Source organism: Nannospalax galili, unplaced genomic scaffold (genome assembly GCF_000622305.1).
Source record: "Nannospalax galili isolate Female #2095 unplaced genomic scaffold, S.galili_v1.0 scaffold589, whole genome shotgun sequence".
NCBI lineage: Eukaryota > Metazoa > Chordata > Mammalia > Rodentia > Spalacidae > Nannospalax > Nannospalax galili.
The window spans coordinates 5,449,155-5,460,716 of NW_008360324.1; the positions used below are offsets into that span (position 1 = coordinate 5,449,155).

At 49.2% G+C, this 11,562-nt stretch overlaps 1 protein-coding gene across 2 annotated transcripts in view; it reads right to left on the reverse strand.

The window, feature by feature from the left end:
* The window catches only part of Prmt8 (protein arginine methyltransferase 8), a 103,837-nt gene that overhangs the window by 39,278 nt on the left and 52,997 nt on the right, over positions 1-11,562 (reverse strand). For both annotated transcript variants that reach the window (XM_008825475.2, XM_008825476.1), the window contains exons 3-4: positions 10,339-10,494; positions 6,250-6,313 (exon numbers count right to left, since the gene is read on the reverse strand). In XM_008825475.2, the coding sequence (XP_008823697.1) occupies positions 6,250-6,313; positions 10,339-10,494 (220 nt within the window). The remainder of the gene's footprint in view (positions 1-6,249; positions 6,314-10,338; positions 10,495-11,562) is intronic.

Genomic DNA, 11,562 nt, shown 5'->3' on the forward strand with positions numbered 1-11,562 from the left:
ATTGACTGACTGATTGGTAGATAGATGATAGGGTAGATAGACAGATGAGAGATAGGTAGATAGGTAGGTAGATAGATAGACAGACAGACAGACAGACAGACAGATAGATAGATAGATAGATAGATAGATAGACAGATGATAGATAATCAGGTGGGAATGAAACATTTACTTGGTTTCAAGATACATTCCCTAGGAAATCTTACAAATGACAGAGATGAACAGAGAAACTTTGCACCTTCACTGAGGATTAAAGCAAATGCCATCAGGAACAGGAAGAGCACAAATCACACATGATGAGATAGCATCCTGTCTGCTGTTTTTTCCTAAGAAACAACCTGAAACTCATGGCATAATAGCACCACCCAATCCTCTATCGATGGGCATCCCACAAGATGCATGTGAGGACAGCAAGACTGGTGCAGCTGGAAGGAAGCAGGTCCCTTCCATGTCCTGCTGAAGGGTGTAGTGTTCCCTGAAGGACACCCCAGACTCTGTGAAATGCAACATGCCCTTCTGAATGGAGCCCTCTACTACACACACACACACACACACACACACACACACACACACACACACACACAGAGTTTACTGTCAAAACTTCCAGTCACAACTAGGATCTAAAGTTGATGATACTGCATGTGTGCTAAATTCTGGTTTTGAGGGCTGCATCATGGCTATAGAGAAACACCTTTGCATGGTTAAATATGCATTCGTGTACTCAGGGACAACAGGGTATCCTGTCAATAACTCATTCTCAAATGGGGCAGGAAAACTGCTGTGTTTGCGGCTTTTCTCTTTCAAAGATTGAAAGAAGGAAGAGAAAAGGGAAAGAGAATGGGGGGAGGGGACAAGGGACAAGAGCATGCAAAAGGGAAAGAGAGGCGGGCCCTCGAGATGGGAGCCAGGAAGGGGAATAAGGATGTGTGGCCCCATATCACAGCTGGCTTGCAGATGGAATAGTCCTCCCAGGAATGAAAGGTGTGGTGTTCCCTGAAGGACACCCCATACTCCGTGTGAAATGATCACAGTATCAGGAGAGCAGGCAGCACAGTGGGGAGTTCCAGGGACTCTGGGGTTTGGAGTTCCAACACTTTGGGGATAAAGGAGTCACTATTATAGTTTGAATGCTAATGAGTGTTAAATGGCCACCATAGGCTCCTGTGTGTGAACACTTGGACCCCAGCTGGTGGCACTGTTTTAGGGAGATTGTGGAATCTTTAGAAGACAGGATTTGGCCGATAGGTGTAGGGCATAGTGACAGGCTTTTGAGGTTTATATGTCAGCCCTGCTTCTGGCCCAAGCTCTCTGCTTCCTGGTCAGCACCATGTGAAGAAACTGTTACCTATGCACCAGCTGCCAGACACTCTCGCCAACCAGGAGCATAGACAGCCATGTCTTCCCTACCCTGAAACTGAACTGAAATAAATCCTTCCTTCCCTAAGGTGTTTCAAGTATGTTTGCCACAGTGACAACAACAATGATCCCTAGAGCCAGCAGCAAGAGAAACAGAAGAGTAACAGGGAGTTAGGCAGACCCCAGAGGTCAGGACTTATCCATAGAGGGAAGCCCACAAGGGATGGTCTAAGCAACAGTGGAAGGGATGGGACTCAGTCACCCAGATGGCAGATCTGCTTCTGCATCAATCTGTATCCCTCCCATTCCCACTTCAGGATTATTGGCACTCCCAGGGCTCCCATACCCATATACACACGTATTACGGAAGAATACAGGACCAGAAGCTAAGACCAAGGTTCCAACCTTTGCTCTATCCTTCACCTCTCCTCAGTTTCCACATCTGTTAAGTGGGGAGAACCACTTGACTATTTAGAAAGATTGGAGGGAGCCTGTGAATGCCTGGCAGTGACAACCCTTGCATCGAAAGAACTGACTGGTTTCCTTTACCCTCAGCAAGCAGTTAGAGAAGCTGCCTCCCCTCCCTTCTGTCCAGGCCAAACTCTTGTCTGGAGAGACTTGTCCCCATCCCTGATGAGTGAACGAAGAGACGATGGACACCAAGCCAGAGGTCAGAGGTCTGGGGTATCAGAGCAACATTTCCCCTGCTTAGATTAAGGGCACTGCTTACAGTCACGACAGCTGTTGCCCATGCAGCGCCCCCAGCCTTGGCCCCTCCTTTCATCCCACCTCCTTACCCCTTAGATTCTGCCACAGTTTGAAAATGGCTTTTGCCCTCCCAAATGCCCATCTGTCAAAGACTGGGTCCCCTGGATGGTGTTAGTGGGCGTAGTGGGTCTTTCAGGGATGGGGCCCAGTGGGACATCCTGAGATCCTTGGCGCCATGGGCTGGTTCTCTCAGAGCCCTGAATTCTTACAAAATGGGTGCTGTAAAGGGGCAAGCCTGGCCCTGTGCATCCTTCCTCTCTTCCTCCTGGTTTCTTATTTCTAACCTCCCCAACTCTGTTCTACATAAAGCTCTTTACGTCGTAAGTACCTTGTCTCGGGTATTTAACTACAGAAATGAAAAATTTATCAAGACAAATTGCATCATCAATTTGCTGTCACCAGTTTCTTGATTCCCCCTGGCTCTGTTCTCCTCAACTTCACTTACATCCAAGCCTGTGAGTGTGGAAAGAGGGAAACTGTACAACAGAGGGAGCTGGGCCCATTGCACAGTGGGGTCCACTGCTCTCCAAGAGGAAAGAGCATTTCCTGGCAACCTTTAATAGCCTAAGAAGTCCTCTGAAGACAACCCCAGCTTTTCCTCTCTCCCTTCCCCTCCCTTTCTTCTCCGCCCAAGACTGTCTTTTGCTTTATGAGGCAAAAACAAGCAGCAAATTATGGGTTTCAGACCACCAGCCACCTTCTTCTGGACCCCAACTATTATTATGCCTAAACTGGCCCTACTCCAAATCAAGGTCACTCCCTCCCCGCCATGCTCTGCAGCAACCCCCTTGGACCTTCTAGGTCCTTGTCCCTGAGTTTACTTTTTTCCTGTATGTGTTGAATCACACACACATTTCCCCAGTTCCCATCCCTTCCTTGACCCCTACACCCCCAATAGTTATTGCTCATTTTCCATCACTGCCTGAAAAGAAATTTATGATCCCCACTCCACAGTCTCTCCCTCTCCTAATCTAATTGAACTCTGCCCTGCTGCCCCAGTACACTGAGTGTCCATGGTAACACTATCCACATGCTCCATGTGGCCCAATCCTATTACCACTTCTCTGAACTTATCCTGCCTCCTCTCTGAGCCTTCTTTGAGCTCCACTCTACTGAATGACCACCAACCTCCCAGGCACCATCGTCTCTGTTTCTTTGCTGGCCCCTCCTCCCCTGCATAACACCCAAACATTAAGATGTCCTTCCATTCTCTCTTTGTCCTGTTTCTTTCCTCTCTCGAGGAAACATGTTACCCCTAAGTGGCTTTGAGTAACATCATCATGTTGCTTAATCCCTAAGTGGCAGCCTGTGGCTCAGACGACTCTCCCTGGAGTCCTAGATACATAAACCCAGGTCTTCCTCAACATATCCACCTGGACACCCAAAGGGCATCTCAAGCCCATCACCACAACGAGAGCTCTTGGTTTCTGCCTCACTCCTGTCAGCCGTGTGAGCCCTCTGCCTCCAGGTAAATGGCCTTCCATCTGTGGTACTCTCTCCAGCCCCATGAACAACCTATCAAGAGCAGGCCTGTTGGTCTCTTTTGCAGGACTGACACAGCTCATTTCTCTCCACATCCATGGCCACCTTTCATGTCGCACACCTCTCCCTGGAGTTCCAGAAGTATGTGCCTGTGCTGCTTGTGTGTGTAGGAACCAATCTCAACGCACCCACCATCAGCAAGGTCCTTCCTTGCTAGAAATTCTCTGAAAGAGCTCCTGGCCTGAAGAAAGAAGTCCAGTCTTGTTGGCCTAATGAGAAGCATTCCCAGAGGCTCAGGTATTTGAATGCTTGATCAGTTGGTGGTGCTGTTTGGGGGAGGGTCATGGAACCTTCAGGAGGTGTGGCCTTGCTGGAGAAGCATGTCACTGGGGGCAGGCATTGAGAGTTTGTATCTCTGTCTCACCTCCAGTTTCTCTGCTTCCTGCATGTCCTTGAAGGTATGAGCTCTCAGCTTTCTGCTCTGGCTGCCTCCCTACCACCATGGACTCTTATCCCTCTGAGACAGCCTAAAAAATCTTCCATCTACAAGTTGCCTTGGTCATGGTGTTTTATCACAGTAACAGAAAAGTGACTAATACAGGGTTTGAAACCCTGCTGTGATCAGGCCCTCTCCATACTATGGTCACAGGCCTTCTTTTTACGTCCCAATTACAGTTCAGTCCTGGTCAAAGTCCTTTATACCAGCTCTAACTGCTGTCCAGGATTCTCATCCTTTAAACTTGGTGCTATGGTTTGAGTGTGACCCACCCCCCAAAGTCCATGTGCTGGATCCAATTCCTGAGTGTGGCAGTGTTTGGAGGAGGGGTCCAGCAGGATGTGTTGGGTGATGGGTGTGAAGCCCCTGTGAATGGATCAGTGTTTCTCTCAAGGGAGGGGTCACTACTGTGAGCACCAGTTGTTGGCTTTCCTGCCCTTCCAGTTTCCCCCATGAGTTGAAGAGTACAAGTCTCTTACCAGATGCGATTAGTCAGTCTAGGACTCCCAAGCCTCCAGAACTGTGAGCCAAATTAAATACCTTTCCTTTATAAGTTTCTCAGTCTCAGACATTCTGTTATAGTCACAGAAAATTTGGTCAGCCTGGCTCCTTCATGTTCTTCAAACTTGACTCTTCAGAGGACATCTAACCTGACATGGACAGCAGGTCCCTCTCACCTTATTACTGGACTGATCAGAAGAGCACTGTCACCATGTGCTTTGCTCTAACTGGTCACTGCTTTCTTTAGTATCCGTAATTATGCTCCCCATGAGCTCCATGAAGCCATGGATGTCACATCACATTCCCTATTCTGTCCCCAGAGCCAACTCTCAGTGACACACATAGAAGTATGTGGAATGAATTATGCTCTTGTCTTTCAGAAAGTCTGCAGCAAGTAGGTCAGGCAGCAAACAAGACAGAGTGCAGGACTGAGGCCACAGAAAAGCAGGTTTGTGATGATGGTGCATGGTAGGAAGGCACTGTGGTGCCTGGTCTCTCAGGTCAGACCCATGGGGATATCTGGCAGTATGTGGGGAGCAGGAGAGTTCTGGGTTGCAGCAGGAAGTGCAGTCAGGGATCTATCTATGGAGCAATTGTTCTTACAGCATAGGAAAGTCAGGCCAGCCCGCTCTTCAGAGCCTGGCCCTTGGTAGAGCTCAAGTGCAAGATCTCAGTGCCCAGGGTCCCCAATCTCCTGTTCCACCCCCACCCAGGCATCCTGCCAGTGATTCTGACCCAGTTCTCCCAGGAATGTCCTTCCCTCCAGGCCCCATCTTTTCTACCCTTTGGAACTCTACATTGGAGCCCTACCCTTTGGACTTGGCCTTGCGTGGGCCACTGCACCTAGCTGGCTGCCTCCCTGACTGCTCATGCCTGCCATGCCTCTGCTCTAGTCTGCTCCTCATACTATGGCTTCTGGTCTACCCATCACTCTCTCCTGAGCCCACACCAAGCTCCTTCCCCCCTGCCATCTAGCACCAAGTCTGCCTCCTGCCTCCTTCCCTCCTGCCATCTAGCACCAAGGCTGAGCCCCCTGCTGCCCAACACAGCACAGGGCCTGACATAGAAAAACACCGCAAGGAGGGACCCTGGAGGATCTGAACATACTTAAAATAGCCACCAAGAAAGAGGCTGAGAAGGTCTCAGTCCATGGAAAAGGGAAGGGAGAACATTCCTCTTTGTAATCAGACTCCAGCTTGAAGAAGGCCCCACTTTTCAGAACAACTTGACTGACAGGACACGCCAGCAGCACCAGGCCTGTGGCAGAAAGTCCAGCTGATGCCCCCAGGGGGGTGATGGGAAAGGATGGCAGGGGCTGTGGAAAGCACAGAGGCAGAAGAGCAGCAGCAGCCACTTACAGACTTGACATCCCACAGCTGGCCGAGCAGAGGGCATGGCAACCAGGATTCAGCCATAGACAGAGTGGGCTGAAAGCTGGAATGGGTCAGATGTTACCTGATAGGCAAGGTAGGGGAACATCACCCTCCAAGGCTACAGTCTTGCTGGCGAAGCCTTCAGCAAGGGCTACGCCTCCCCAAATCAACACACTCTGTGCTCTCCCCTCCCATGTCCATCTATATAACCTGAACTAGAAAGTGCAAGCCCCTCGCCCCCATTCATCTGTGGGGAAAGACTCAGTCGGGCCTTACTGTTGTCCAGATGGTTGGCCTTAATGATCTTCTCCGAGTAGTCAGAAATACTGGAGCATTCAATCTAGAAGGGACACAGAACAAAGCAGCTGAGTGTTAAAGAAGCACGGCTACCTGCTGCAGTTTGGACCCCCAATGTTCTCAAAGGGCCCATGTATGGAAGCTTGGGAACAGCCCCAGTCTATGGCACAATTCAGAAGCTCTAGGGCCCGGTTGGGAAGAACATTGGGGATATGACTGTGAAGGGATACTGGGGTCCAGCCCTCCCTCTCTTTGCTTCCTGGCCTCCATGAAGGAAGCAACTTTGCACTCTACCACATGCTCCCACCATGATGTGCCCTCTCGCCCCAGGCCTGAAACAACAGGATTAGTGGCTATGGACTGAGAAACTGAAACTGTGAGTAAAATAAACTTTTCTGCCTTTTAAGTTGGTTAGTTCAGGAATTTTGTGACAGCAACGGTAATCTAACACAACACCCAGAATCAGTTTATTAGATGGGGAAGTTGAGGTCCAGATAGGCACATGGCCTTGACCACAGCCACACAATGAATCTGTGATAGCTGGAAAAACTAAGGCCTGGCTCTCTCATCTGGGCCTTTTATTAAACTGGCCATCTTTGTCTGGAGACTGAAAGGCAGCTGTGAACCCATGGAGATCCTGTATCTGTGCCAGAGACTCGGGAGCAGCTGACTGAGGGGTGTCAAAAACTGAGCTCCTGGGGAGGGCTTGGGAGGCAGGGCTGTATCCGAGTTGCCACAAGAATTCCCTCTACATTCCTCCCACCAAGCCCTCCTGGAGTAAACTGGCCATATTCTTGGACAGGGAATCCAGTTCAGAACGTTAGGACTGGTCTGAAGATTCCCTCTTCCAAGATATATACACACTAACTCTCAACCCTTGGGATTATTTCAATAAATATTCTCCAAAGGCCTTTGTGTTGAGGACTCAAACCTTGGCCTCTAACGTTGTTGGGCCTAATAGAACCCTTAACAGGTAGAGCCTGATGGGAGGAAGTTAGGTCATTTGGTGAATGCTCTTAGATGTGAAATTAGGATTCTAAGCCCTTTCTCGTCTTTCCATTCTTTACCCACCAGGAAGCAAGGCCTTCCTCTACCACAAGCTCTCACCATGATGTGCTGGTTCATTACAGCCCCAAAGCAAGGATTCAACTGACCATGAGCTGAAACCTCTAAAACTGTGAGCTGAAGAAACCTTCCGTCTTTTTAAGTTGATTGTTTCAGGTATTTTTTTTTTTTACAGTAACTCAAAGCTGACTCACACAACCCTTCTATGGGATCCACCTTTGAAAGAATTTATTCCCTTTCATTGGGAAGTCTTTTCAGGCTCCCCAAATCTCTTAAGCAAAGAGTCAAAGTATCTGAGAAATAATTTAACCAAGAGATGACAGCAGGGCCTCATGGGAATGATTAAAGGCTAAACCCCATCCCAGGGGTTTGAGACCTGGGACATGTTCCCAAAGGGTGCTGGAAATTGAAGGGCATTTGTCAAGAGCCATCTACCTTTTTACCTGGCTCTCCCACAAAAGATGACCAGTGCTAAGACCCTGGGGCTTGGGAAGGGGTTGCTCTCTGAAGACGGGTCACTGGAAGGGTAACTGATGGCCTCTGTCCATACCCACTTTTGGGGCTGGGAAGGTGACCACTGAGGGGGAAGATGCCACTGGCTGGACTCCATCCTAGGAGGACTGACTCCCTTGGCTGTCAGGCCCTTGGCTTGCAGGTCCCACTCTACCTTCTTGGTCTCTTGTTCTTGCCATCCTGTCACCTTATGCTCATGAGGCTCCTGAGGTTACACTGAAGAGCACGGACTCTCCAGCTAGGCAGATGGTCTTGTCCTAACTGTGCCTCCCTAGCCTCTTACAATAGTTCCCTTCAGGTAGGTGTGTGTGGATGAGGTGAGCCCAGGCACGTTGATGACCTGTCCCGGGAAGCCCAGCCAACCAAGCTGAGGACTCTGGGTCGCCTTTGTTTCTGGTCCTTGCCCGTTCCTTTTCTTCCCTCTTCTTTCCTCTCTCACTTCATGCTCCATTCTCCTACTTTCTGCTTCATTTTCCTTCTTTTTACCTCAGTCCTCCTATTTTTCTAGCCTTTGTTTCCTGAGTCTCTCTAGCTTCTGTCTGTCTCTATTTCTCCCCTCACATCTCTCTTCACCTCTGCTTCTGCCCCCATTTTCTATCCCTAACCATGGCTCTCCTACTCTCCCCATGTCTCAGTGTCTCCAATGGAGGGAACAGTGGTCAAAGGGGAAGCCTGGAATAGAAGCCACGTATGGCAGGCAGACTGCCCCAAGTCACCACCATTGTAGGACACTGAGCAGGGGCCCTGACAACAATGGAAGCCCTGGTGATTTGAGAGCCAGGCAGTGTGCTGCCTTTCCCCGATCAGCCCCATCCAGACTGGCACTAAACTGGGCCTCGACCCCGAGAGGAAGAGTGTATAGGATCACCAGATGTAGGGCCTTCTGAAGCTTGTGACATCAGGCTTCCATTCAGGTGACAAGGCCCAAAATAAGGAAACCTGAATGTGGGGCAGGGTCACAGTGCTAATGGTAATGGTGGTGATGATGATGGTGATAGTAATGATGATAATGGAGCTGATAGAAATAATGGTGATGGTGATGGTGGAGATTATGGTGGTGAGAGTAGCTATGATGATGGTAATAGTGATGATGGTGATGATGGTCATATAATAATATACTTGATAGTAATTATTGTGACGGTGAAGGTGGTGATGATGGTGTGATGCTGATGCTGGTGATGACAGTGGTGATGGCAGTAGTGGTGTTGTTGGTGATGGTGAGTTGGTGGTAATGATGGTAATAGTGGTGGCTATGATTGTGATAGGTGATAGTGATGATGGTGATGGTAGTTATGATGGTGATGATGATGGTGGTGGTGGTGATGATGATAGTGATGATGGTGAAGATAGTGGCGGTGATGAGGATGGTGATGATAATAGAGACGGTGGTGATGATACTATGGTGGGGTGATGATGGGTCCATTCCCTCATGCATGACTTAGTTGAGTAATTTCAGTTGTTCCTGGCCAAAGCTGCACTAGAGAGATCTTGAGGCTAGAGTAGACTTCCAGAAGACTCTGCAAGCACAGTTAAAAGTGTTTTCCAAGCTGGGCCTAGAGGGAGAGGGCTGTCCCTGCTGGAGTCTTAGAGGAAGACCTCTGAAGCAGGGATGATCAAGGGGATTGAGAGGCTCTCGTCTTCCCTGGAGCCCGGGGTCTCTCAGAGCAGACTTCAGGGTGGCCAGCTAAAAGCAAAGAAGGTAAAGATACAGCTTCTCAGCTCATCAAGGGGGCCCCTGCCAACGGCTGCTGTTTGCCTTCCATCATGACCAAGATGAATTCATATTTTCCCACCCTGGACCCATGGCATTTCACCATTGTCCACCAGCAGCTCAAAACTATTTCAGGTTCTCTCCAGCCCATCTCTCTCCAGCCTTTGCAGCTGCATTGTGAGACCTGGCACCTTGGGAGGCTTTCTGGCCAGTCAGCTTCCATCTTTACCCTCAACAGCTATAGCCAACAAAGCAGCAAGATCTAAATCTACCTCCTAACTCATCAAACTAAGGATACAGGAGACTGGTCCTCTCCTAGGGACTCATCTCAACCATGAGAACATGAAGAATTGAGCAGAGTCCAGACAATAGTCCTCAGCACTTGCTATTGTGTCTGACACTCCCAATCACCCTCTGGCCAGGTACTGCTGTTGTACCCATTCTATAGATGGGGACACTGAGAAGCACATTATCCAAGGTCATGCACCTAATGAGAGGAAAAGCAAGGGTTCAAACCAGAGCTCTCATCTGAAACCATGCTGAGACTGATTTTCTCTGCCCCTCCAGGAAAAAAGATGGATTGTGGTGGAGGATGTGGCCGGTTCAGTGGTACAGCTCTTGTCTAGCATATATAAGACTCTGGTCTCCATCCTAGCATGCCACAAAGACACAAAAAGAGGTGGTGGGCCAGGGTGGGTCTTTGTAGGAAGGGCCAGAGAAAGTCACAGGCAGGGACCACTCTGGGGAGGCCAAGGGGAGAGAAGGCATGGCAGGCTCACCCCAAACACCTTCTTGGCTCCTGCTTTGGCAGCAAACATGGAGAGGATCCCTGTGCCACTCCCAACGTCCAGTACCACTTTGTCCTTGAACACATGCTTGTTATGGTACATGGAATTCCGGTAAGTGAGTGTCCGTACTTCGTCCTTCAACATTTCCTGTGGTGGAAGGAAAGGAAAGGTGTATTAGAGGGCTTGAGGCACCTGGGAGCACGTCTCCATCATGGACACCTGGATCATGCTGATAAAGTATTCTAGAAGCACAGTGGCATCCCTGGGCAGAGTTACTGAGGACACTGTGGCCCCACAGGCTGAAGGTCACCTGCTTCATTCCAAACTAGCTCTGTTTTAACTCTGCCAGAAAGGTAGCTAGGTGTTGTCAGAAGAGAAGTTCATTCCAAACCTGGACAGCTCCAGTATACCAAAGAACAAAAGGAAAGACCATCACAGCCCAGCACAAGAAATTTAAGTTAGAAAGCTCACCTTTCTGTCACTGGTGAAAGAATTGTCATTGACCAAGGTTTTTTGTTGCTTTTGTTTTTTAAGATTTTGGTATGTGTGTGTGTGTGTGTGTGTGCACGCGCGCATGTGCAAACACACACCACATGTACACAGGTGCTCACAGAAGCCAGAAGAGAGTCTCAGACCCAGCCAGAGTTACAGACCCAGTTGTGAGCCACTCACCGTGGGTGCTGAGAACCGAACTTGTGTCTTCCGCAAGAGCAGCAAGTGCTTCTACCCATGGAGCCATCTCTCCAGCCCCTGATCAAGCTTTTTTTTTTTTTAATTTTTAAAAATGATTTATTTAATAACAACATACTTGTATAAGTGTTATGTCTGCTGCACGTAGGTAAGTGCATCCGTGTCGTGCAATGCCCGCAGAGGACAGAAGAGGCTGTCAGATCCCCTGTAACTGGAGTTACAGATGGTTGTTAACTGCCGTGTGGGTGCTGGGAATTGACTGCAAGAGCAGTCAGTGCTCTTAACCACTGACCCATCTCTCTAGCCCCTTATTTTAGTTTTTTGAGACAGGTCTCGCTGTGTAACCTTGACTGCTCTGGAACTCACTATGTAGACCAGGCTGGCCTCAAAGTCATGGAGATCCCCTTACCTCTTGACTGCTGGGATTAAAGGGGTGAGCCACCACACCCAGCATTCTCTTTGTTTTACACAGTTCAGGATCCCTGCTCAGAGAATTGTCCCATTCACAATTAAGATAGGTCTTCC